The sequence below is a fragment of the Symphalangus syndactylus genome, chromosome 4 (genome assembly GCF_028878055.3).
Source record: "Symphalangus syndactylus isolate Jambi chromosome 4, NHGRI_mSymSyn1-v2.1_pri, whole genome shotgun sequence".
NCBI lineage: Eukaryota > Metazoa > Chordata > Mammalia > Primates > Hylobatidae > Symphalangus > Symphalangus syndactylus.
In genome coordinates, this window is record NC_072426.2 from 155971607 (window position 1) to 155998909 (window position 27303).

Below are 27303 nucleotides of genomic sequence, written 5' to 3' on the forward strand. Positions count from 1 at the left end.
CTGTCTGAGCATCTATTACTCGCATTTTTTGTAGCATTTGCCATAGTTCTGCTGTGAAGGTTACCATCTTCATGTCTAAAAACAGAGTAGGTTTAGATTTGTAGGACGAAAGCAAATGTGCTCCTTTTCAGATTATTAATTGTGAAATTGGATTTTCTTTTTAAGGTAAGAATTTAAATTTTTGAAAGGACAAAACAAACTCCAACACCTTTCATTTTGAACATTCTTCTCCTAGATGTTAACAGCTGGCTGGTGACATTTGGTTTCCATCTGCACAACGCTATTCCTGGATTCCCTGTTCCCAAATTTGATTTAACAGAACCTTCTTACGAACTTGTGAAGAGTCAGCAGTGGGATGATACACCGGTAAGAAACAAAAAGACCTACGGAAAGGTGATAAGTAGCTTGTGTCTTATCTACCCACATCGAATCAAACTACCCTTGTGAAAACTGTACCAAAGACAGTTTTTAATTTTTTGACTGTTTTAGGGAAAAAAAAAAAACACTTCCTCTGCCTTTGTGTTCAACAAACCAGAGGCCTGTTGAACAGGTTTAAATATGTTTTCAGCAATGCTAATGCAAACACAGAAATGCAGAAGCTCACTTTCGAGTGCTGGATTTCTAAAAAGAACCCCAAGAAAGCCTGGACCTGAAGGCAAAAATACAATAAACAAGAGGGCAGGGAACTCATATTACAAATTAGCAACCCACAAACAATGCCACAAGGTTCAACTTCTTTAAAAATTAGCAGTGTTTCGGCCGAGTGAGGTGGCTCACGCCTGTAATCCCAGCACTTTGGGAGGCCAAGGCGGGCGGATCATCTGAGGTCAGGAGTTTGAGACCAGCCTGACCAACATGGAGAAACCCCATCTCTACTAAAAATACAAAATTAGCCCGGCGTGGTGAGGCATGCCTGTTATCCCAGCTACTCGGGAGGCTGAGGCAGGAGAATCACTTGAACCTGGGAGTTGGAGGTTGTAGTGAGCCGAGATCACGCCATTGTACTCCAGCCTAAGCAACAAGAGCGAAACTCCGTCTCAAAAAAAAAATAATAATAATTAGTTAATAGTGTTTCATGGGAAAAGATTCAAAATAAAAATAAATGTCCTCTGGTAAGGCTCCACCTACAACCAGGAAGGTTTGTGGAATTTTCCTAAGAATAACAGATCAAGAGGCCTGTAACCATTACAAGAAATAAAGAAATATAATAGAAGATTGCAAAGTCAAAGCTGCCGCTTCAGAAAGTGGTACTTCTAATCCCCACCAGTCAGAGACCAGAAGGGAAGGCACAGCCAACACCAGAATTTCCAGCTTACAGTAAGAATAATTAGAGATGGAGAAATGGGTGACTCCATGATCATAAGGAGAAGACAGTGTAGACTTTCTTAGAACAATTAATTCCCAACCACCCGTTGAGCAATTTCCTATCATTTCAATGAAAACAAAGAGAAGAGGCCGCCATGGTTAACACACACGCAGGCTATCTACAGTACCAGTACCTGTTTTTTGTTGTTTCATACCTGATATAAAAGCAATTCCTTTTTCATAAGTTACAAATATAGTCCTGTGTACAACATTTTGGTCAATGATAGACCTTGTATAAGGTGGTGATCACATAAGATTACAATGTCATATTTTTTTTTTAATTGAGATGGGGTCTCACTCTGTCACCCAGGCTGGAGTGCAGCCTTGACCTCCTAGGCTTAAGTGAGCCTCCCACCTCAGGCTTCCAAGTATCTGGGACTATAGGCACGCGCCACCACACCCAGCTAATCTTTTATTTTTTGTAGAGATAAGAGCCTCCCTGTGTAGCACAGGCTGGTCTTGAACTCCTGGGCTCAAGCGATCCTCCTGCCTCCGCCTACCAAAATGCTAGGATTATAGGCATGAGCCACCGGGCTCTGCCCACACTGTGTTTTCACTGTACCTCTTCTATGTTTAGATACACAAGTACTTACCATGGTGGTACAGTTGCCTGCAGTATTCAGTACAGTCACATGTATACAGATTTGCAGCCTAGAAGCCATAGGCCATCCCATACAGCCTACGTGTGCAGTAGGCTACACCATCTAGGTTTGTGTAAGTGCCCGCTATGATGTTCACACAAGGACGAAATGGCCTAATGCCACATTTCTCAGAATGCCTCCCCGTGGTTAAGCAGCACATGACTGTCTATACTGATACAGTGGCATGAAGACATACCAAAGTTTCCTAATGCATTTGAACATGCACGTCCTAGTTGTGTATGACTTTCCAACATGCCTGAAAACACTTACATCTAACTGTACAAATGCACTTGCCCGCTCTTTTCCTAAGCAGCCTTTTAAATATGGTTCAAGTTCTCTGTCAGAAGAAGCGCACTATAAGGACAGCATAGGGAATCAGGAGCAAAGACACTGAGGCTGCCCCAAGTGCAGAAAAACAACTGTTTCTTTCATTGCCGCAAATGAAACAGATGTTTTCATTTGGGAAACAATGGCCAGACAAACATCTGGTGGTATAAGAAATGGCTGAGTTAAGATGCCCCCAATTTAAAACATTTGCCAATCTAGACGGTCCACTGTCCCTAAGTCTGAGAAAAATAATTGTTTTCCTAAAGTAGCAAATACCGTCTCCAGCTGCCCCACCGTCCACTCATCCCTGTACATTTCAGTTCTGCCGTTACACTCACCATCTTCAGCTGAAAACTCTGCCAGGAGAGGGGACAGAGTTGACTTAAATACAAGCATTTCAAAGCATACGAAGCAGGTCCCCGTGATCGGCCCTAAGTATCCCCAGCCGTTCAGATCCCTCTCTGTGTTTGGTGGCTTCTCAGCCTCCTGTGGAGAAAGCTACGAGCATGCAGGTCCGGATGAGCTGGGTTCCCCACGTGGGGTGGGCGTGGGAAAAGAGCATCTAGAAACTAAGAGAAAAGCAAGAAACGGGACTGGTTTTCCCATGTTAGAAATGAAGAAAGCTTTAAAGTGATCCACGATGAGTGAGCCGTTTGGGAGTTCCAAAGCATTGGGATCACCTTGAGGGGGACAGATCTCGAGTGCTTCCTCCACCCGGGCTGTCAGCCTTCTGATCAGGGAAGGACCCCGGGGCTTCCATGCATGCCCCGGCGCTGTCCCCAGGGCCCCATGTGTAGGTCAGGACTGGGGAGGCTCCCTGCCGCCTCTGACGCGCCCCTTGTTGTGTTTCGCCCGCAGCCCATCTTCGGAGTCCAGCAGCAAGTGGCGCGGCAGGCCAAGGCCTTCCTGTCGCTGGGGAAGATGGCCGAGGTGCAGGTGAGCCGGCGCCGGGCCGGCGGCGCAAAGTCCTGGCTGTGGTTCGCCACAGTCAAGTCGCTGATCGGCAAGGGCGTCATGCTGGCCGTCAGCCAGGGCCGCGTGCAGACCAACGTGCTCAATATCGCCAACGAGGACTGCATCAAGGTGGCGGCCGTGCTCAACAACGCCTTCTACCTAGAGAACCTGCACTTCACCATCGAGGGCAAGGACACGCATTACTTCATCAAGACCACCACGCCCGAGAGCGACCTGGGCACGCTGCGGCTGACCAGCGGCCGCAAGGCGCTGGAGAACGGCATCAACGTGACGGTGTCGCAGTCCACCACGGTGGTGAACGGCAGGACGCGCAGGTTCGCGGACGTGGAGATGCAGTTCGGCGCCCTGGCGCTGCACGTGCGCTACGGCATGACCCTGGACGAGGAGAAGGCGCGCATCCTGGAGCAGGCGCGGCAGCGCGCGCTCTCCCGGGCCTGGGCGCGCGAGCAGCAGCGCGTGCGCGACGGCGAGGAGGGCGCGCGCCTCTGGACGGAGGGCGAGAAGCGGCAGCTGCTGAGCGCCGGCAAGGTGCAGGGCTACGACGGGTACTACGTACTCTCGGTGGAGCAGTACCCCGAGCTGGCCGACAGCGCCAACAACATCCAGTTCCTGCGGCAGAGCGAGATCGGCAGGAGGTAACGCCCGGGCTGCGCCCGCCGAGCCGCTCACGCCCTGCTCACATCGTCCCGTGGCACGACCCGAGTGGGACTCTCCAACGCCCAAGAGCCTTCCTCCCGGGAGAACGAGACTGCTGTTACGACCCACACCCACACCGCAAAAACAAGGACCGCTTTTTTCTGAATGACCTTAAAGGTGATCGGCTTTAACGAATATGTTTACATATGCATAAGCGCTGCACTCAGTCGGACTGAACGTAGCCAGAGAAGAAAACATCATCAAGGACAAAGGCCTCGATCTTTTGCGCTGGGCCGTCTGTTCCTTCGAGGCACTGTATTTAACTAACTTTAAAAAAGAAAAAAATGCATACAGTGTTTCCAAATAGTCCTGAATTGTCGACCTTTGCTTACAAGAAGTAGTCTGTCTGCATAGGATGTGATAGCTATCTCTGTTCATTTTACAATGTGGGGCAAAGTTACTGTTTCTAGACAACCCAACTGCTTTCCCTGTGCAGCTTTGTAGAAGGACATTGGCACAGTGACTTCTGCGGCGGGGATTTATTAATGGATTTTACAATGCTAACGTGGTTTGCCTTCGGGGAAAAAACTGGCAACTAGAATCCTTGTCACTGATAAGCAAAGGAAATCCTGATTTTTTTTGTAAATTATGTGAGACAAGTTGTTTATGGATTTTTATATGAATTACAATTTACTGTACATCAAATATTAGTCTCAGAGGAGTTAATTTATGTAAAGTGTTTAAAAAGTTTATACTTAAAAATAAAATGATAAAAACATGTGAACTGTGTGATTTTTTAAAAGGATTGCACCTTTTGTTATCTGTTATAGCTGTACAGTATAAATTATTATATTGTAGAGATATAACAACTTATGCCTATAATGTCCAGAAGTGTTAATATTTTTGTATTAGGTTGAAAAAATGTGCAAGCTTCTATCACTAGATGGATAGGACCGTGCAATTCTAGGTGGGTGGTGAATCAGAGAGCTCCTTTCTCTTCCCTCTCTCACGCATCAAGCCAGTGTCCTCAGCATTGTCAACTGAGAGACACAGTAGACAACTAGGGCTGGTGGAATGTAAGGGAAGATTCGAAGAAACGGGAGGAAGGGTTCTCTGGCCCTTTCTCAACCTTGCAAGTCAATGGGGAGTTGATATAATTAACCCCGGGGTTTTTACTGTTACTGTTCCAAAGCTCTGTCTCATGATGGAAGAGAGACCACATCAGATGCTGGGGAAACAGGAGGAGGAAAGGATCTGATGTAGTCGTGATCCTAAACACGTGTCTTAAGATCTAGGAAAGACATCAGAAACCGAGCAGTGGTGGGTGAGCCAGATGGAGCCGGTCAGGGTTACTCTAAGCCCACATGACCAAACCATCTTAGGGGCTGGTTTGAATGACAGCCTCTGCTCTGTCTCGGGGAAGCCTGGGGTGGCAGATCCAGCTGGAAGTGAACTGACAGCCGCGCCCTCCTGCACACATGCATGCACGCGTGTGGGAACGAGCCCAGCCGCCATCTGCACTTCCGTGTCGGCTCAGCTCTGACAAATCTCTTTCCTGAGCACTAAATTCAGCCACAAAAATATTTTTAGAAGATATTTCTCAGTTCATTGAGCTATAGTACACACTGTTTTCCTCTATGTATAATGGTGATAAAATATAGCAAGTGAACATGTCGTAAATATAAAGGTTCAAGTGATGTATTGAGAATAATTTTCTAACTGCTTTGTATGTATCACATACTCTAAATTGCACAGTAGGCGTGTTTATTAAACAGATTGGCTGGGAAAGTTTCAAAATAGCTACTGAATTTACAGTATCAGTGCTATTACTGTCTTTGTGTATTTGGTAGAGCATACCGAAGTAATTAATCTTCTAATGAATGCTGATATTTTATTAGAATGAAAGCACAGATTAGCATTAATATTTTTTATCCTGGAAATCCTTTGGCAAGTATTATGAGGCCCAAATTTAGAAAACTATGAGATTTCAAACCACATAAACATGATTCTGTTTTCCATTTTATTTTTTAACTGTTAACTTAGGTATTTGCAGTTCTGTTCCGTGGAACTTCTGCAGGCCTGTATTTAGCATGCTGTAAGTACTTTTGGGTGAAATAGGCTCTGAGTCTAAATTCTCAGACATGTTTCTGATGTGTTACCATGAAAAGCTTGTGCCACATGACAGAAGTGAAATCACAGTCTTAACCTCTTCTTGACATGGACTGGTCTTCACACGGGCACCGATAAATAACAGATTTGGAGTATCTCCTGGTGCTTATTTTAGATGAAGTCAAATCAACCCAATTAGTGTCTTGTTAGTAGGTATAATGAGCCTATTTCTTTCTAAAAAGACTTGTGATCTGGACATGCTTTTACAAGAAATAGTGACCTTGGGGAATATGTAAACAAAAGACCTTTTTCTAAGAGTTGGGAGGGGGTGGGGGACTGTATAATGAAAAGAATTAGCTTACAAAAAAGAAATTGATATTCAAAGTATTTTAGGCAAAGCCAGTCAAAATGCTTTCATGATATTTTGAGATGTAAATTTTGTCTGATTTGTATTGTTCTTTTCATTTGCCTTCTTAACTTTATATGTGACCTGAATTTTCCATAACTTGATGACTATAGATTGCATCTAGGCATTCCAATAAAAGCCAACCCAATGTGTGTGTGTTTTTATATTTTTTCAAGTCTTGGGCTAGCCAGCATTGCTTTTGTGTTTAACGTGGAGGATGCAAATAGATGCAGTTGTTGGGGAATTGATTCATCTGCAACCCAGTTGGTAGTACCTTTTTTTTTTTTTTTTTTTTTTGTCCATTGGCCAGACTGCTGGCTCAGCAGAGTGAACTTCACAGGGGACTCTCCCATGGCCTACTTTAGGAAAACAGTAAACACACCTCCACAAAGCCAAACACGCTAACTGTAAAGAAGAATTTACAAAAATACCACCCATTACTACTTGAGACCAGGCCTCATTCCTGTGATCCTGGCAATAAGTGTGCTTAATTAAAACACTTGATTAGAATAATCAGTTTGGGCCTGATAGGCTTGCAGCCTCCTGGAGATATCTAAATCTACATATAGACCGGCTGATTAGAGGATGCTTAGTTCAGCAATTCTGGCCGGCAGGCCAGGGCTTTGATTTTAGTTGCAAAAGGCAGACTTCATCACACTTGCTTTCTAGTGACAACCTCAACTGCATAACGTGTTGATCCAACAAGAATCAGGTCATTGCACTTGGCAAACTGGTCTGTTTTCTTCTCCTCGAATTAAACTTCAACATGATCAAAACGGAATTCCAGAAAACCAGGCGAAGTTCTGCTTTCCTTCTCTACGCTCTTTTCCTTAAAAGTAACGTCTGAACAAATGCAAATAAAAATGGTGCCGGTAAAAACTAGAAAAAATGATCTGAATATGGAATATGCTGCTGCTACATCCCGTGAAATTTATGTCTTTACATTCACCACACATTTCCTAACAGTTGCATGGGGTTCTAACTGCCAGACCGCAACAGAAGGGCAGCACCCTGAATATAAGCACCTCAAAATCAGGACCAGTCCTCAAGCGCTTGAAAAGATGAGGAGAGGAGCTGGAGGTTACAAAGAGCTATGATCGCACCGCTGCTCTCCGGCCTGAGCGACCCAAGACCCTGTCTCTTAAAAAAAAAAAAAAAAAAATTTTAATGAAAGAATGACGTTGATGCTTTCCCTATCCGTGCCCATTCTTCACTCCGTTCACCATCTTTTCTTTCTCCTTTTGCGCTGGGCTACTCCTGAATGCGGTTGTTTCTCTCGCCTGCTGACAGCAAATCAGCTGTCCGAGGTGCTTTTGGAAAGGAGGGATTCAAGAGGAAGCCGGAAGGCACTGATCCACGCCGTGTTCTGTCTGGGCAAAACCACCCGGGCAGTGCTCACAGCCGCTCGCTTGCTGTTCTACAGAGGAGGACAAGGTCCACCTGGACCAAGAACTGCCACTACCCACCTGGCGAGGGGGGTGGGGGGGTATCATCTGAGCTCCAGCAGAGTGGGGTGAGTCTGCCCCTGGGAAGCCTCGAAGGGCAACGTATTAAGATCTCACCCCTTCCATAGATACCCAAATTTCATCCCACTTTCCTTCAAGGAGTGATATGATTCCAGCATCCCAGTCCACAAAATGCATCCCCATTCCAGAAGCTGGAGGTGGAAGGGACTTACAGAAATTTGAGTTGTCCAAGTTCACAGAAGTGGCTCAAGTTAAGGTGAGCAGAGATTCCCTTGGGCTAGTACCCTCCGCTACGTCACAGCCTCCCCATAACGCTCCCCGGGAAGGTACCGCAGATACTCCTTACCGCCCCCCTTCCCACGGGCACTTGCTCTTTCCAAAGCTGCCATCATTTACAGCCAGGACTAGCGTTTTTCATTCTATAACGATCCCCCGACACTAAACAAAACAGATGCCTTGAGCGCCCCTCTGCCTGCCAGTATTTCTAGCTCCTCACGGCCCTTCCGTGTAGATAAGCAAGTTTGACTCTCCATTACTCCCAAAAGAAAGACCATTGGGCTGTTTACCTAGATTTTCCATAAGTTATTCATCTGGCTTTGAACATCCTACTAGACCCATGAAACAATAAAATAAAAATGAGTTATAAGTCATTAACGCCCATTTTAACCACAGAGTTAAGCCAGAGTACCAAAGAGGTACTGATAAGCCATTTGAATTTTCTACCTTCTCATTTAAGCCACATAATGAATATCATCTCTTTGCCGGACTTCTCATTTGCTGTTCACCACCCCTGCAAGCAATGGTCTCTTGATGTTAGTTAATTACTAATAACTTTTAGGTAAATTGAGTAAACCTTTTCATTTATGAACCGACTTAGAATCCTGTCGTGGAGGAATACAGGATTCCTAGAGTCCTGTGGATAGAGAATTTCCTATCAACCGATCTAAGCCTAGAGTAACATCATTATTCAGTTTAGAGTTAATGGGTTCCTCAAAGCAAATTTAATAAATCCTTCTGGGATCTAAGCTCAGGAAAATTAAAATTAGAAGCATAAATTGTGACTTTTTTTTTTTTTTTTTTTTTTTTGAGAAGGAGTCTCGCTCTTTCGCCCAGGCTGGAGTGCAGTGGCGCAATCTCGGCTCACTGCAGGCTCCGCCCCCCGGGGTTCACGCCATTCTCCTGCCTCAGCCTCCCGCGTAGCTGGGACTACAGGCGCCCGCTACCTCGCCCGGCTAATTTTTTGTATTTTTAGTAGAGACAGGGTTTCACCGTGTTAGCCAGGATGGTCTCGATCTCCTGACCTCGTGATCCGCCCGCCTCGGCCTCCCAAAGTGCTGGGATTACAGGCGTGAGGCACCGCGCCGAGCCCATAAATTGTGACTTTTAGGGCAAGAGACAGGCTTGGTAACGGTCCCCCTGCTTGCAGGGTGAATTGTGAGCTACACTTAGCAGGCCCCGGCCACAGGCATTCATCCTGTATTATGCAGGGAAATCTCGTTCCTCTACCTGTGTGCAGAGATTTCCTGAATTCCACCCACAGCGGCCATTTCTCTGTGGCATAGCTTACTGCACAGAACTGTCAGGATTTACAAGTGGTCTGCTAGGTTAAAATGAATTTTTTAAAATTTTCACAAGTGAACTCTATCAGTGGAGCGTGCGGGGAGCATAAATGCCCAAGTAGTTAAAATGACAAGTTCTCGGGCGTGACTGAAAGGCTGAAAATGGGGCGCTCAGTGGAGGTCGGTGAAGAGGCTCACCAGGCTCTCTTCAACCTGTAGTTCCTACTGTACCGTGATTAATGACCGTAGTCTGGAGACTGCCCCATCCCACACCTTCCTCCCACACGAACAGTAGGGAAAGTCTAGTCTACCTGTTGCAGAGAATATTCTGCAAAAATCGTCCCCAGAACTATCTTTGCATCCACGATGCTAGCTCGCTCTCTCTCTCTCTCTCTCGTTGCAGTGGGTCAGGTTGAATCTAACCCTCTCTGTCCTTTAAGGCTTGGAAGGAACGCCATAGGGCTCCCTCGGTGGGCCAGGGGGACGTTGATGACTCAGGATCTCAAAAGGACCTAGAGTCAGTCTGTCATCCCCAGTTTCTTAATTTATTGACAAAAGGTAACAAACAAGCAGATTGTAAAATACCTTTATTCGGCTATGATACGATTTCCAAGCTCAAAAAAAAAAAAAAAAAATCAAGCCTGGCTTTTAACTTCAGTCTGGAGCATTGACAGGTGACAGGTCACTGCAGAGCACAGAGGTGACCCAAGGCAGAGAACGGGAGGTAGCAAGGGGAAGACAACACCCTTCCTTGAGTCCTCCCTCATCTGGGGCTTCCCTCTGGCCTTCCCCTGGGGTTCCTGGGACTCTGGCTTCTGCGGACATGGAAAAGCCGTCCCAACATCCGGCGGCCCCGTGGGCAGGGGTCCTGGGACGCCCCCTCCTGCAGCCCCTGAATCCCCGGCAGCCCCTGCAGCCCCCAGCGGGCCCTGCTGGGATGGCGGCGACTTCAGGAAGGGCTCTGGCGCCCCCTAGTGACCCGCGGCTGTGGTAGGGAAAGTCCTTGGACGCCGAAGGGGCACCTCCCGGGCCAGAAACTGCAGGGAAACTGAAGAGAAGGCGCCGCCGCTCGCCACTCTCCACCCCAACCGCGGCGGGGCCGGCTCTCTGACCCTCTCTTCCCCACCTCTGCTCTGCCCCCCGAGTTTCACACTTAAAGAGGAGACTTCTGCTGCAGCACCGCCTCACCAAGGCCTGGGCCCTGCCAAAGTGGCTCGGGTAAGATTTCCCTGCACGTGGAGCAGACACTGTCATGCCGCGTTGCCCTCACTCACAGATCAAAATAAGGTGCTTCCTCCCAGCAATTGTCGGCGGGCTATCTGAGTTCTGCAGCCCCCTGAAAACAGTGATTTCTGAACTATCACATTGTTTCCCTTTTACTTTTCATGTTAACCGTCCTGTCACTGGGAAGAATGCCCCAGAAGAACGGATCACTTAAATTCAGAGTGGCATTTTTATTTCTGGGGGAGCTGGGCTCTCACGGAACGTGCTGGAGTGACAGCCTGAAAGAGCGAAAGCCGCCCCCCTCCAGCTTCCCCGCAGCTCCCCAGCCGCCTCGGCCTGGCCTCCTTGCAGCGGTGACATCCAGTCTCCCTCCTCTACCCAAGCCTGTGGCAGCCATGAAAGCCAGGGCGACGCAGAACTGGGGAGGGATTCAACCTTTTGCCCCTGGGTTGTCGCCAAGAGAAGCCAATGGATGCTAATCTCATATAGCAGCCTGTTTGCTGGTGTCCTGCCTTCAGAAACCGACCCTGAGTGCAGCCCGCTGGCATTTGGGGAGGCCAATAAATAGGCCCTTTTTCCTACCCAGGTTCTTGCTGGAATGAGAAAGAAGGCCAGAGACGGCTCGGGAAGCCAAAATATCACCTAGATAAAGGCCAGGTTGGGATGCAACAGGCACAGCTGCATGTGAAATCCCAAAGGGCCACTAACGGGACGCCAAGATCAGCCAGGCGCTGGCAGCAGTGACAGGATGACGGGAGAGGCCCTGCTTCCTGAGCTGGAGCCCGGCGCACCCGTGCCCAGTTCATTCCTCCCCACTCACCAGGAGGGCAAAGCGCTCCCCTGCCCACTGGGAGCCAGGATGACTGGGAGGCCCGGAGTGAGATATCTCTCTCTCTCTCTCTCTCACACACACACACACACACACACACACACACAATCACCAAGGAGACTGTGGCACTAGAAGCAATACTGCACCAGGTCTCCAGCCCCGGGTTTGCCGGACGCGGGGGGACGCTGCCCCCGCGGCCTGCGGCCTTCAGCCAGGTTGCTTCCTGCCCTGGGCCTCTGCCGAAGCCAGAGGCGGGGCCTCTCCACCGGCAGCAGCGAGCGCCTCGCCTGCTGAAACAACTCTCTCTGGCTCTGGGGCTGCTCGGGAACCCAGTCCTAAACACAAGTTCTTGGGTCGTAAGCACAGGCTGGCAGCCCCAGATCGGGAGGCCCCGTGCCTCTGCTCCCGGCCTGAGTCCCTTGACCTGGCTCCCACCCTGCCACCCCATGGCGCTGCCTGCGAGGGGCGCGGGGAGCCGGGCTCTGGCCTTTTCCGAGGTGGCTGCCTGCCCCTTCCTCTCGCGCCTGTTAGGACGCGGACGGCAGGCTCGCCGGGCTCTTGTAAATCAAAGGGAAACAGGACTCGCCTCGCCACCATTCAGGCTCTTTCTGCGGCCTGTGCCAGTTAGTGCTCCAGTTAATCACACTTAGCAACTCCCTGGAGAAGCAGCGAAGCCGGGAGGAGCCCAGCGTGGGAGGCCCCCTCTCAGGCCGGCTCTGCAGAGACGGAGATGACCACGAGCCTCTGCGCCTCAGTTTCCCCATCTTTACAGTGGACCCAGACCTTGGCCCCCAGCCGCTCCTCCCCATTTCCTGTGCCAAGACGCTGCGTGTGTGTGTGCACACATGCACATGCATCTGTGTACGCGTGTGCATGTGTTTGTGCATGTGCGTGTGTGCCTGCATGTGCGTGTATGTGTGCGTTTCTGTGTGTGTGTGCATACATGTGTGGACCTGTGTACATAATGTGTGTGCACGTGCGTGAGTATATGCATGTGAGTGTGCACATATGTGTATGTGTGCGTTTGTGTATGTGTGTGTGCACGCACATGTGGGGGTGTGTATGCATATGTGGACGTGTGTGCGTGTGGACATGTGTATGTAATGTGTGTGTGCATGTGTGAGTGTATGCATGTGAGTGTGCACTTATGTGTATGTGTTTGCATATGTGTGTGCACATGTGCATGTGTGGCTGTGTGTAAATAACCTGTGTGTGCATGTGTGAGTGTATGCATGTGAGTGTGCACATATGTGTATGTGTACATTTGCGTATGTGTGTGCACGTGCTATGTGGGTGTGTGCATGTGTGCATGCGTGTGTGCAGGCATGTGTGCGTGTGTGTGTGCAGGGATGTGTGTGTGTGCATGGGCATTTGCGTGCATGTATGTGTGTTTGTGCGTGTGTGTGCATGTGTGTGTGGTGGAGAGAAAAAGCTAGAAGAAAGAGCCCATGGTGATGTCAAGGCTACCACCCAGACGTCTTTCACCATCTCCTGGGAAAGTCCCTGAGCTGCGGGAACCCCAGCCACAAAGCTCAGCCACATGAGGAGGCCCCGGGAAGGGAAGGGGGTTGCTCTCCCTGCAGCCCCCACCCACCAGGGAGGGAAGTGGCAAGCAGGGCTCCCTGGCACCTCCTCACACTTCCTGCAGGACAGAGCTTAGTGGCTGCCCTGTCCCCACCCCAGAGCTCACTGCTCGCCTTTTTAAGACGATGCAGCCTGACTCGCAGGTGTGAATACTTATAACCGCACAGGAAATGATACGGAGCATGGCCACCACAAACACAGCCCTGACAGCATCCCATGCTTTGCCCTGCTCCAGAAAAGGAAACTCGAGGAGGAAGGCAGTGGACAGAGGAGACAGCAGAGAGTCCCTGGCTCCATGCCTGATGGCGCCCAATGTTGTCCCCCTTTTTCTGGCAGCTTTAAAGGCCAGAACTGGACTGAACCCCGAGGGCACGCCTCACCAGTTCTCCCTCCTGGGCCCTGCCTGGTCCCCAGTGGCATCAGGCCTCACTGGTCATCACCACATTCAAGACCCTGGCCGTGAGGATGCCCAAAATGGTGGCCCCCTGAAAACCGGCAAAGTCCAGTGCCAAGGCGGGTAAAAGGGTTCTGCCTCACAGTAAAAACCACCCTGTATTGGTGGTGTCGCCCTGCAATTTCATAGTCCCCCAGCCCCCAAAAAGACAAGGATCCTTTCTACTTCTGCCCATAGTCACTTGTGAGAGCCAGGGCCATTACCCAACCCTGAATCTGTCACCATCCCCACATCTTCCCAGAGACCCTGGGCAGGGAGGACAGGTGGGACACAGGCAGGGCAGGAACATCCCCAAGAGGGCCCTCCAGGGGGAGCACTGCTTACTTTACACCCTCACCATACACACTCACACCACACACACATCACACACACATACACCACACAAACACACACCACATACACACACACCACACAAACACACACCACATACACACACACCACACACACACCACATACACACACACCACGCAGACACACACCACATACACACACATCAGATACCACACACACCATCACATACACACCACATACAGACATACTCTCACCACACAACACATACACCCTAACAACACACACACATCACTACACATACCTCCTCACCACACACATACACCACACAAACACATGCAAACCCCACACAAATACACACAACATACACGCACTCCACACAATCACACACACCATCTCACCACACATGCCATACACACACACACCACACACATATGCTATCACAACACACATACACACCCTCACCACACACACACCCCCTCACCACATACACACCACACACACCAACACACACAAATACACTCCCACACACACACCCTATCACCACACACATCACACACCCTCACCACACATACACACTCACCACACACACACTGTATTAGTTCGTTCTCATATTGCTATAAGGAAATACCCAAGAATGGGTAATTTATAAAGGAAAGAGGCTTAATTCACTCACAGTTCCACATGGCTTCAGAGGCCTCAGAAAACTTAAAATCATGGTGGAAAGGGAAGAGGCACGTTTGACATGGCGACAGGAGACAGAGAATGTGTGCATAGGAGAAACAGTCAAACACTTATAAAACCATCAGCTCTTGTGAGAACTCACTATCATGAGAACAGCATGGGGGAAACCACCCCCATGATCCAATCACCTCCCATCAGGTCCCTCCCTCAACACCTGGGGATTATGGGGATTACAATTCAAGATGAGATTTGGGTGGGGACACAGAGCCAAACCATATCACTCCTCCCCTGGCCCCTCCCAAATCTCATGTTCTCACATTTCAAAACCAAGAAGGCCTTCCCAACAGTCCCTCAAAGTCTTAACTCATTCCAGGATTAACTCAAAAGTCCAACTCTAAAGTCTCATCTGAGACAAGGCAAGTGCCTTCCGCCTATGAGCCTGTAAAATCAAAAACAAGTTAGTTACTTCCTAGATACAATGCGGGTACAGACATGGGATAAATACATCCATTCAAAATTGGAGAAATTGCCCAGAATGAAGGCGCTACAGGCCCCATGTGAGTCTGAAATCCAGCAGGGCAGTAAATCTTAAAGCTCTGAAATGATCTCCTTTGACTCCATGTCTCACATCCAGGTCACTCTGATGCAAAGGGTGGGCTTCCACGGCCTTGGGCAGCTCCGTCCCTGTGGCTCTGCAGGGTACACCCCCCTCTGGCTGCTTTCATGGGCTGGCATTGAGTGTTTGCAGCTATTCCAGGTGCATGGTGCAAGCTGTCGGTAGATCTACCATTCTGGGGTCTGGAGGATGGCAGCACTCTACTGAAAGCTCCTCTAGGCAATGCCCAGTGGGGACTCTGTGTCGGAGCTCTGACCCCACATTTCACTTCTGCACTACCCTAGCAGAGGTTCTCCATGAAGGCTCCACCCCTACAGCAAACTTCTGCCTGCACATCCAGGCATTTCCATACATCCTCTGAAATCTAGGTGGAGGTTCCCAAACCTCAATTCTTGATTTCTGTGCACCTTCAGGCCCAATACCACATGTAAGCTGCCAAGGCTTGGGGCTTGCACCCTTTGAAGCAATGGCCTGAGCTGTACATCGGCCCCTTTTAGCCACAGCCCAAGTGCAGCTTGTGCTGCACTTGGTGCAGGGCACCAAGTCTTGAGACTGCACAAAGCAGCAAGCCCAGCCCACAAAAACATTTTTATCTCCTGGGCCTCCAGGCCTGTGATGGGAGGGGCTGCTGTGAAGACCTCTGACATGCCCTGGAGACATTTTCCCCATTGTCTTGGGGATTAACATTTGGCTTTTCATTACTTATGCAAGTTTCTGCAGCCAGCTTGAATTCTCCTCAGAAAATGAGTTTTTCTTTTCTATCATATCATCAGGCTGCAAATTTTCCAAATTTTTATGTTCTGCTTCCCTTTTAAACATCAGTTCCAATTCCAAACCATCTCTTTGTGAATGTATACAGCTGAATGCTTTTAAGAGCACCCAAGTCATATCTTGAATGCTTTGATGCTTAGAAATTTCTTCCACCAGATACCCTAAATCATCTCTCTCAAGTTCAAAGTTCCACATAATTCTAGGGCAGGGGCAAAATGCCACCAGTCTCTTTGCTAAAGCATAACAAGAATCATCTTTATTCCGGTTCCCAAAAAGTTCCTCCTCTCCATCTGAGACCACCTCAGCCTGGATTTCATTGTCCATGTTGTCAGGCCTCTGAGCCCAAGCCAAGCCATGGCATCCCCTGTGACCTGCACGTATACATCCAGATGGCCTGAAGTAACTGAACATCCACAAAAGAAGTAAAAATAGCCTTAACGGATGACATTCCACCATTGTGATTTGTTTCTGCCCCACCCTAACTGATCAATGTACTTTGTAATCTCCCCCACCCTTAAGAAAGTTCTTTGTAATTCTCCCCACCCTTGAGAATGTACTTTGTGAGATCCACCCCTGACTGCAAAACATTGCTCTTAACTTCACCGCCTATCCCAAAACCTGTAAGAACTAATGATAATCCACCACCCTTTGCTGACTCTCTTTTGGGACTCAGCCCGCCTGCACCCAGGTGAAATAAACAGCCATGTTGCTCACATAAACCCTGTTTGGTGGTCTCTTCACACGGATGCGCATGAAATTTGGTGCCGTGACTCGGATCGGGGGACCTCCCTTGGGAAATCAATCCCCTGTCCTCCTGCTCTTTGCTCCATGAGAAAGATCCACCTACTACCTCAGGTCCTCAGACCGACCAGCCCAAGAAACATCTCATCAATTTCAAATCCGGTAAGTGGCCTCTTATTACTCTTTTCTCCAACTTCCCTCACTATCCCTCAACCTCTTTCTCCTTTCAATCTTGGCACCACACTTCAATCTCTCCCTTCTCTTAATTTCAATTCCTTTCCTTTTCTGGTAGAGACAAAGGAGACACATTTTATCTGTGGACCCAAAACTCCGGTGCCAGTCACGGACTGGGAAGGCAGACTTCCCTTGGTGTTTAATCATTGCAGGGATGCCTCTCTGATTATTCACCCACATTTCAGAGGTGTCAGACCACGCAGGGACGCCTGCCTTGGTCCTTCACCCTTAGCGGCAAGTCCTGCTTTTCTGGGGGAGGGGCAAGTACCCCAACCCCTTCTCTCTGTGTCTCTACTCCTTCTCTGATTTTCTGGGGCAGGGGTCAGAACCCCTCAACCCCTTCTCCTTCACCCTTAGTAGCAAGTCCCGCTTTTCTAGAGGGCAAGAACCCCCCAATCCCTTATTTCCGTGCCCCAAACCCTTTCTCGCTTTTCTGGAGGGTAAGAATCCCTGAACCCCTTCCCTCCATGTCTCTATGCTCTCTTTTCTCTGGGCTTGCCTCCTTCACTATGGGCAACCTTCCACCCTCCATTCCTCCTTCTTCTCCCTTAGCCTGTGTTCTCAAGAACTTAAAACCTTTTCAACTCGCACCTGACCTAAAACCTAAATGCCTTATTTTCTTCTGCAATGCTGCTTGACCCCAATACAAACTCGACAGAAGTTCCAAATAGCCAGAAAACAGCAGTTTGAATTTTTCCATCCTGCAAGATCTAAATAATTCTTGTCATAAAATAGGCAGGTGGTCTGAGGTGCCTGATGTCCAGGCATTCTTTTACACATCAGTCCCTTCCTAGTCTCTGTGCCCAATGCAACTCGTCCCAAATCTTCCTTCTTTCCCTCCTGCCTGTCCCCTCAGTCCCACCCCAAGCATCGCTGAGTCTTTCTAATCTTCCTATTCTACAGACCCATCTGACTTCTCCCCTCCTCACCAGGCCAAGCTAGGTCCCAATTCTTCCTCAGCCTCCACTCCTCCACCCTATAAGCATTTTATCACCTCCCCTCCTCAAACCTGGTCTGGCTTACAGTTTCATTCTGTGACTAGCCCTCCCCAACCTGCCTGGCAATTTATTCTTAAAAAAGGTTACTGGAGCTAAAGGCATAGTCAAGGTTAATGCTTCTTTTTCTTTATCCCAAATCAGATAGCGTTTAGGCTCTTTTTCATCAAATATAAAAATCCCTTCCTTCCTTCCTTTCTTTCTTTCTTTCCCGCTCTGGCCCAGGCTACAATCTACTCGGCTTGCTGCTGCCCGCGCCGCAGACTGCCTGGGACTGCCAGCGCGCGCGACTGCTGCCTGCCTTTTCTCCTTTCGATGCAGGCACGCATTCGCCATCTTGGCCACGCAGGTCGCCAGCTCCTGACGCCGAGTGCTCTGCCCGCCTCAGCCTCCCGAGGTACTGGGACTACAGACGCAGTCTCGCTCACCCGGTGCTCGGTGTTGCCCGGGCTGGAGTGCGGTGACGTGGTCTGGCCTCGCGGCAGCCCCTGCCCCCCAGCTGCCTGCCTTGGCCTACCAGGGTGCTGGGATTGCAGCCCCTGCCCGGCCGCCGCCCCATCTAGGAGGGAGCGCCTCTGCCCGGCCGCCCCGTCTGGGAAGTGAGGAGCGCCTCTGCCCGGCCGCCCCGTCTGGGAAGTGAGGAGCGCCTCTGCCCGGCCACCCATAGTCTGGGAAGTGAGGAGCGCCTCTGCCCGGCCGCTCTGTCCGGGAGGAAGTGAGGAGCGCCTCTGCCCGGCCGCCCCGTCCGGGAGGAAGTGAGGAGCGCCTCTGCCCGGCCGCCCCATCGGGGAAGAAGTGAGGAGCGCCTCTGCCCGGCCGCCTCATCCGGGAAGAAGTGAGGAGCGCCTCTGCCCGGCCGCCCCGTCCGGGAAGAAATGAGGAGCGCCTCTGCCCGGGCGCCCCATCCGGGAAGAAGTGAGGAGCGCCTCTGCCCGGCCGCCCCATCTGGGAAGTGAGGAGCGCCTCTGCCCGGCCACCCACCGTCTGGGAAGTGAGGAGCGCCTCTGCCCGGCCACCCACCGTCTGGGAAGTGAGGAGCGCCTCTGCCCGGCCGCCCCGTCTGGGAAGTGAGGAGCGCCTCTGCCCGGCCGCCCCGTCTGGGAAGTGAAGAGCACCTCTGCCCGGCCACCCATCGTCTGGGAAGTGAGGAGCACCTCTGCCCGGCCACCCACTGTCTGGGAAGTGAGGAGCACCTCTGCCCGGCCGCCCCGTCTGGGAAGTGAGGAGCGCCTCTGCCCGGCCACCCCGTCTGGGAAGTGAGGAGCGCCTCTGCCCGGCCTCCCCGTCTGGGAAGTGAGGAGCGCCTCTGCCCGGCCGCCCCGTCCGGGAAGAAGTGAGGAGCGCCTCTGCCCGGCCGCCCCGTCCGGGAAGAAGTGAGGAGCGCCTCTGCCCGGCCGCCCAGTCCAGGAAGAAGTGAGGAGCGCCTCTGCCCGGGCGCCCCGTCCGGGAAGAAGTGAGGAGCGCCTCTGCCCGGCCGCCCCGTCCGGGAAGAAGTGAGGAGCGCCTCTGCCCGGCCGCCCCGTCTGGGAAGTGAGGAGCGCCTCTGCCCAGCCACCCCATCCGGGAAGAAATGAGGAGCGCCTCTGCCCGGCCACCCACCATCTGGGAAGTGAGGAGCGCCTCTGCCCGGCCGCCCCGTCTGGGAAGTGAGGAGCGCCTCTGCCCGGCCGCCCCGTCTGGGAAGTGAGGAGCACCTCTGCCCGGCCACCCATCGTCTGGGAAGTGAGGAGCGCCTCTGCCCGGCCACCCCGTCTGGGAAGTGAGGAGCGCCTCTGCCCGGCCTTCCCGTCTGGGAAGTGAGGAGCGCCTCTGCCCGGCCACCCATCGTCTGGGAAGTGAGGAGCGCCTCTGCCCGGCCTCCCATCGTCTGGGAGGTGAGGAGCGCCTCTGCCCGGCCGCCCCGTCCGGGAGGAAGTGAGGAGCGCCTCTGCCCGGCCGCCCCGTCCGGGAAGAAATGAGGAGCGCCTCTGCCCGGGCGCCCCGTCCAGGAAGAAGTGAGGAGCGCCTCTGCCCAGCCGCCCCATCCGGGAAGAAGTGAGGAGCGCCTCTGCCCGGCCACCCATCGTCTGGGAAGGGAGGAGCGCCTCTGCCCGGCCGCCCCGTCTGGGAAGTGAGCAGCGCCTCTGCCCGGCCACCCCATCCGGGAAGAAGTGAGGAGCGCCTCTGCCCGGCCGCCCCATCCGGGAAGAAGTGAGGAGCGCCTCTGCCCGGCCACCCACCGTCTGGGAAGGGAGGAGCGCCTCTGCCCGGCCACCCACCGTCTGAGAAGTGAGGAGCGCCTCTGCCCGGCTGCCCCGTCTGGGAAGTGAGGAGCGCCTCTGCCCGGCCACCCACCGTCTGGGAAGTGAGCAGCGCCTCTGCCCCGCCACCCATCATCTGGGAAGTGAGGAGCGCCTCTGCCCGGCCGCCCCGTCTGGGAAGTGAGCAGCGCCTCTGCCCGGCCACCCCATCTGGGAAGAAGTGAGGAGCGCCTCTGCCCGGCCGCCCCGTCTGGGAAGTGAGGAGCGCCTCTGCCCGGCCACCCACCGTCTGGGAAGTGAGGAGCGCCTCTGCCCGGCCACCCATCGTCTGGGAAATGAGGAGCGCCTCTGCCCGGCCACCCTGTCTGGGAAGTGAGGAGCGCCTCTGCCCGGCCGCCCCGTCTGAGAAGTGAGGAGCTCCTCTGCCCGTCCGCCCCGTGTCTGGGTAGAAGTGAGGAGCTCCTCTGCCTGGCCGCTCCGTCTGGGAGGTCTACCACGGAGACCGGAAGCAATGTGGGGGCTGGACGTGGTGGCTCAAGTCTGTGGTCCCGGCACTCTGGGGGGCGAGGCGGGTTGATCACTTCGGGCTAGGAGTTCGAGACCAGTCTGGCCAACTTGGCGAAACATGAAGAATACAACAGACAAACCAACCAACCAACTCAGTGACAACAAAACAGGTCTACCCTGGAGTCATACTCTAATTTTTTCTATTTTCCTCCCTTTCTGATCCTTTATCCCACTTTCTTTTTCTTCCTCTTCCTTCTCCCTCTTCTTTGTCAAATAGAGGATTGAGTTATTATCACTGATCCATATAAAGTCCCTCTCTCATTTATTTTAACTCCCACCCCCATTTCTATTCCCCGACTTCCCATGTGCAACCTTCCTAATATGTTTGATATGCATCTTTTTGTTTGTATGTATTTTTGGAAAATGTTTATTGTTTTTGTATGCAAAAAAAAATTAAAAAAAAAAAAAAAATCCAGCCCAGTTCATGGCTTGTTTGGCAGCAACCCTGAGAGGCTATACAGCCCTAGACCCTAAAAGGTCAAAAGGCCGTCTTATTCTCAATATACATTTTATTACCCAATCTGCTCCCGACATTAAATAAAACTCCAAAAATTAGAATCTGGCCCTCAGACCCCACAACAGGACTTAATTAACCTCACCTTCAAGGTGTACAATCATAGAAAAAAGTTGCAATTCCTTACCTCCACTGTGGCACAAACCCCAGCCACATCTCCAGCACACAAGAACTTCCAAATGCGTGAACCGCAGCCGCCAGGCGTTCCTCCAGAACCTCCTCCCCCAGGAGCTTGCTACACATGCTGGAAATCTGGCCACTGGGCCAAGGAATGCCCACCGCCCAGGATTCCTCCTAAGCCGTGTCCCATCTGGGTAGGACCCCAATGAAAATTGGACTGTTCAACTCACCTGGCAGCCACTCCCAGAGCCCCTGGAACTCTGGCCCAAGGCTCTCTGACTCCTTCCCAGATCTTCTCGGCTTAGCGGCTGAAGACTGACGCTGCCTGATCGCCTCAGAAGCCTCCTAAACCATCACAGACGCCGAGCTTCAGGTAACTCTCACAGTGGAGGTTAAGTCCGTCCCCTTCTTAATCAATACAGAGGCTACCCACTCCACATTACCTTCTTTTCAAGGGCCTGTTTCCTTTGCCTCCATAACTGTTGTGGGTATTGACGGCCAGGCTTCTAAACCTCTTAAAACTCCCCAACTCTGGTGCCAACTTTGACAATACTCTTTTAAGCACTCCTTTTTAGTTATCCCCACCTGCCCAGTTCCCTTATTAGGCTGAGACACTTTAACTAAATTATGTGCTTCCCTGACTATTCCTGGACTACAGCCACACCTCATTGCCACCTTTTCCCCCAGTTCAAAGCCTCCTTCACATCCTCCTCTTGTATCCCCCCAACTTAACCCACAAGTATAGGATACCTCTACTCCCTCCTTGGCGACCAATCATGCACCCCTTACCCCTAATCACCCTTACCCCACTCAACGCCAATATCCCATCCCACAGCACGCTTTAAAAAGATTAAAGCCTGTTATCACTGGCCTGCTACAGCATGGCCTTTTAAAGCCTATAAACTCTCCTTACAATTCCCCCATTTTACCTGTCCTAAAACCAGACAAGCCTTACAAGTTAGTTCAGGATCTGCGCCTTATCAACCAAACTGTTTTGCCTATCCACCCCATGGTGCCAAACCCATATACTCTCCTATCCTCAATACCTCCCTCTACTACCCATTATTCTGTTCTAGATCTCAAACATGCTTTCTTTACTATTCCTTTGCACCCTTAATCCCAGCCTCTCAGCTTTCACTTGGACTGACCCTGGCACCCATCAAGCTCAGCAAATTACCTAGGCTGTACTGCCGCAAAGCTTCACAGACAGCCCCCATTACTTCAGTCAAGCCCAAGTTTCTTCCTCATCTGTTACCTATCTCGGCATAATTCTCATAAAAACACACGTGCTCTCCCTGCCAATCGTGTCCGACTGATCTCTCAAACCCCAGCACCTTCTACAAAACAAGAACTCCTTTCCTTCCTAGGCATGGTTAGCGTGGTCATAATTCTTACACAAGAGCCAGGACCACACCCTGTAGCCTTTCTGTCCAAACAACTTGACCTTACTCTTTTAGCCTAGCCCTCATGTCTGCGTGCAGCGGCTGCCACTGCTTTAATACTTTTAGAGGCCCTCAAAATCACAAACTATGCTCAACTCACTCTCTACAGTTCTCATAACTTCCAAAATCTATTTTCTTCCTCATACCTGACGCATATACTTTCTGCTTCGCAGCTCCTTCAGCTGTACTCACTCTTTGTTGAGTCTCCCACAATTACCATTGTTCCTGGCCCGGACTTCAATCCGGCCTCCCACATTATTCCGGATACCACACCTGACCCTTATGACTGCATCTCTCTGATCCACCTGACGTTCACCCCATTTCCCCACATTTCCTTCTTCCCTGTTTCTCACCCTGATCACACTTGGTTTATTGATGGCAGTTCCACCAGGACTAATTGCCACTCACCAGCAAAGACAGGCTATGCTATAGTATCTGCCACATCTAACATTGAGGCTACCACTCTGCCCCCCTCCACTACCTCTCAGCAAGCTGAACTCTTGCCCTCACTCTTGGAAAAGGACTACGCGTCAATATTTATAGTGACTCTAAATATGCCTTTCATATTCTGCACCACCATGCGGTCATATGGGCTGAAAGAGGTTTTCTCACAAGGGTCCTCCATCATTAATGCCTCTTTAATAAAAACTCTACTCAAGGCCGCTTTACTTCCAAAGGAAGCTGGGATCATTCACTGCAAGGGGCATCAAAAGGCGTCAGATCCCATTGCTCTAGGCAACGCTTATGCTGATAAGGTGGCTAGACAAGCAGCTAGCTCTCCGACTTCTGTCCCTCACAGCCAGTTTTTCTCCTCACATCCGTCACTCCCACCTACTCCCCCGCTGAAACTTCCACCTATCAATCTCTTCCCACACAAGGCAAATGGTTCTTAGACCAAGGAAAATATCTCCTTCCAGCCTCACAGTCCCATCCTATTCTGTCGTCATTTCATAACCTCTTCCATGTAGGTTACAAGCCACTAGCTCATCTCTTATAACCTCTCATTTCCTTTCCATCATGGAAATCTATCCTCAAGGAAATTACTTCTCAGTGTTCCATCTGCTATTCTACTACCCCTCGGGGATTGTTCAGGCCTCCTCCCTTTCCCACACATCAAGCTCGGGGATTTGCCCCTGCCCAGGACTGGCAAATTGACTTTACTCACATGCCTCTAGTCGGAAAACTAAAATATCTCTTAGTCTGGGTAGGCATTTTCACTGGATGGGTAGAAGCCTTTCCTACAGGGTCTGAGAAGGCCACCACGGTCATTTCCTCCCTGCTGTCAGACATAATTCCTCAGTTTAGCCTTCCCACCTCTATACACTCTGATAATGGACCAACCTTTATTAGTCAAATCAGCCAAGCATTTTTTCAGGCTCTTAGTATTCAGTGACAGACTAATGGTCTATTTTTTTTTTTTTTTTTTTTTTTTTTTTTTTTTTGAGACGGAGTCTCACTCTGTTGCCCAGGCTGGAGTGCAGTGGCGCAATCTCGGCTCACTGCAAGCTCCACCTCCCGGGTTCACGCCATTCTCCTGCCTCAGCCTCTCCAAGTAGCTGGGACCACAGGCGCCCGCCACCACGCCCGGCTAATTTTTTCGTGTTTTTAGTAGAGACGGGGTTTCACCGTGGTCTCGATCTCCTGACCTCATGATCCACCCACCTCGGCCTCCCAAAGTGCTGGGATTACAAGTGTGAGCCACCGCGCCCGGCCGACTAATGGTCTATTAAAAACACACCTCACCAAGCTCAGCCACCAACTTAAAAAAGGACTGGACAATACTTTTACCACTTTCACTTCTCAGAATTCAGGCCTGTCCTCGGAATGCTACAAGGTACAGCCCATTTGAGCTCCTGTATAGACGCTCCTTTTTATTAGGCCCCAGTCTCATTCTAGACACCAGACCAACTTGGACTGTGCCCCAAAAAACTTGTCATCCCTACTATCTTCTGTCTAGTCATACTCCAATTCGCCGTTCTTAACTACTCACACATGCCCTGCTCTTGTTTACACTGCCAGTTTACACTGTTTCTCCAAGCCATCACAGCCGATATCTCCTGGTGCTATCCCCAAACCGCCACTCCAAACTCTTGAAGTAAATAAATGATCTCTGCTGGCAGGACTATGCTGAATCTCCTTAGGCACTCTCTAATCAGAAGTCCTGGGTCCTCCCAATTCTTAGACCTTTTATACCTGTTTTTCTCCTTCTCTTATTCCATTTAGTTTTTCAATTCATACAAAACCGTATCCAGGCCATCACCAATAATTCTACATAACAAGTGTTTCCTCTAACCCCACAATATCACCCCTTACCACAAAATCTTCCTTCAGCTTAATCTCTCCCACTCTAGATTCCCACGCCGCCCCTAATCCCGCTTGAAGCAGCCCTGAGAAACATCGCCCGTTCTCTCTCCATACCACCCCCCAAAAATTTTTGCCGCCCCAAGACTTCAACACTATTTTGTTTTATTTTTCTTATTAATATAAGAAGGCAGGAATGTCAGGCCTCTGAGCCCAAGCCAAGCCATCGCATCCCCTGTGACTTTCACGTATATGCCCACAGGGCCTGAAGTAACTAAAGAATCACAAAAGAAGTGAATATGCCCTGCCCCACCTTAACTGATGACATTCCACCACAAAAGAAGTGTAAATGGCCGGCCCTTGCCTTAAGTGATGACATTACCTTGTGAAAGTCGCTTTCCTGGCTCATCCTGGCTCAAAAAGCACCCCCACTGAGCACCTTGTGACCCCCACTCCTGCCCGCCAGAGAACAAACCCCCTTTGACTGTAATTTTCCTTTACCTGCCCAAATCCTATAAAACAGCCCCACCCTTATCTCCCTTCGCTGACTCTTTTTGGACTCAGCCCGCCTGCACCCAGGTGAAATAAACAGCCTTGTCGCTCACACAAAGCCTGTTTGGTGGTCTCTTCACAGGGACGCGCACGAAAGCTATCACATGCCATGCGTTATGTACGGAACTTAGATTCAGCATCTCTAATCCAACAATAACAACCCTGAAGGTAGACTTGAACATTTCCCCATTTTACAGATGAGGAAACTGAAGCTGAAAGAGCTTTCGTGAGAAGCTGAGCCAAGATTCAATTTCAGGTATGTGTGGCTTCAAGGCCTGAGGCCTTTCCTTCCCGGGGTCTCCTGGCTCCGTGGAGATGCCTCTCCTTGTTGGTTCCTGTGTCTGACTTCAGACTCACACTCTAAACCCTTTGAGTTCACTCCTGTTTGTGTCCCCAGGCTCCAGCACGGTGTTAGGCAGGTGACAGACAGGTGACAGAACTTGTTGTTTGTTGGGTAAGTGGGTAAGCAATGAGTGAATGAATGGGCTGCCTAAGCCCTGCACCCTTCTGTCCAAGAGCACAGAAAAGGCCTCCTGCCCAGAAACGGTGCTCCTGCTGGCCCCAGGACCAGGGCACATCCTGCTACAAAGAGCTGCAGAGCTGTCCTTTATCCAGAATGTGGTGCCCCCTCCCTAAGCCCTCTGCCACCCTGGCCCCCAGGTCTGATCTCTGTGGAGTGGCCCTTCCACAGTCACCAGTTACAGGATGGGCCTTCTCGTGAGTCCTGCTCTCGCTCACAGAAGGACCCGGCTCTGTGCCCCTCAGCCCCGAAGACCGAGGCCTGTCCGCAGAAGCAGCAAGTGCATGAGCAGTGCAGGCACAGGCCGTCCCAGCCCCCAGAGGCAAGCTGCCACCCTGCCCGCAGGCCAGGGCGCTCTGGAATGAGCCACGCCCTGCTGAACAGTCACCGTCCACAAATGCCTGTGGACGTTTCCACCACTGTGGGGTTGGGGCCTCTCCTTCCAACTGTTCCTCCTTCTCCTGGGATCTGTTTTTGGGAAATGGTACCATCGTCCTCCTAGTCACCCAAGCGTGTGTGCTCAGAGGCACCATGTCTGCCACATGCCAGTCAGTCACTGGGCGCTGCAGTCCTTCTGACCAGCTTGGTCTAGCACCCAAGCCCAGGCCCCTGGGTCTCTCCTCAGCCAAGAACGGGACTTCCTCTGTCCCTCAGCCCTCTCAGGTGCCCTGTGTTCCTGCCTGGCCGGCCACCCCCTCTCTCTCCCCCGAAAAGCCTTGCCCTGTCTTTGCCTTGGCGTTGCTGTTCCTCAGAATTCAACACAACCCTGCCAACCACTCCCGAGTCCCCCGATTCACTCCCCACCTCCTACCTGTTTCCCTCCTCCTTCTCCCTTTCCCCAGGAGGGAAATTGAAGACAGTTAAAAATAGAACAAATCGAAGTACACTGGCCAAAGCCAAGCACCGCTCAGCAGGAAGCACCTGAGGCTTGGTCCCCCCTGCTGGAAGGCGCCCCAGGCAGGCCTCACCCTCCCCTCCCTGCTGCCTCCTCCGTATGTTCAAATCCTGCCAGACTTGCACCCAGCTGGGAAAGATGATGTTCAGACCGCAGGCTGCTGGCGGTGCATGGGGAGCCAGGGGCTTGGGCACTCATGGATTTCAGACCAGTTCTGCCCAGGCTTGCTGGCCGCTGTCACCTTGCTG

General features: G+C 51.1%; 1 protein-coding gene across 10 annotated transcripts in view; it reads left to right on the forward strand.

Moving 5' to 3' along the window:
* The window catches only part of TENM3 (teneurin transmembrane protein 3), a 2305387-nt gene extending 2298780 nt beyond the window's left edge, over nt 1-6607 (forward strand). For 9 of the 10 annotated variants that reach the window (XM_063638465.1, XM_063638466.1, XM_063638467.1 and 6 more), the window contains 2 exons: nt 236-366; nt 3192-6607. In XM_063638465.1, the coding sequence (XP_063494535.1) occupies nt 236-366; nt 3192-3947 (887 nt within the window). In that variant the 3' untranslated portion in view covers nt 3948-6607. The remainder of the gene's footprint in view (nt 1-235; nt 367-3191) is intronic. The other variant, XM_055276480.2, reaches the window with a different exon arrangement.
* The last annotated feature ends 20696 nt before the right edge of the window (nt 6608-27303 follow it).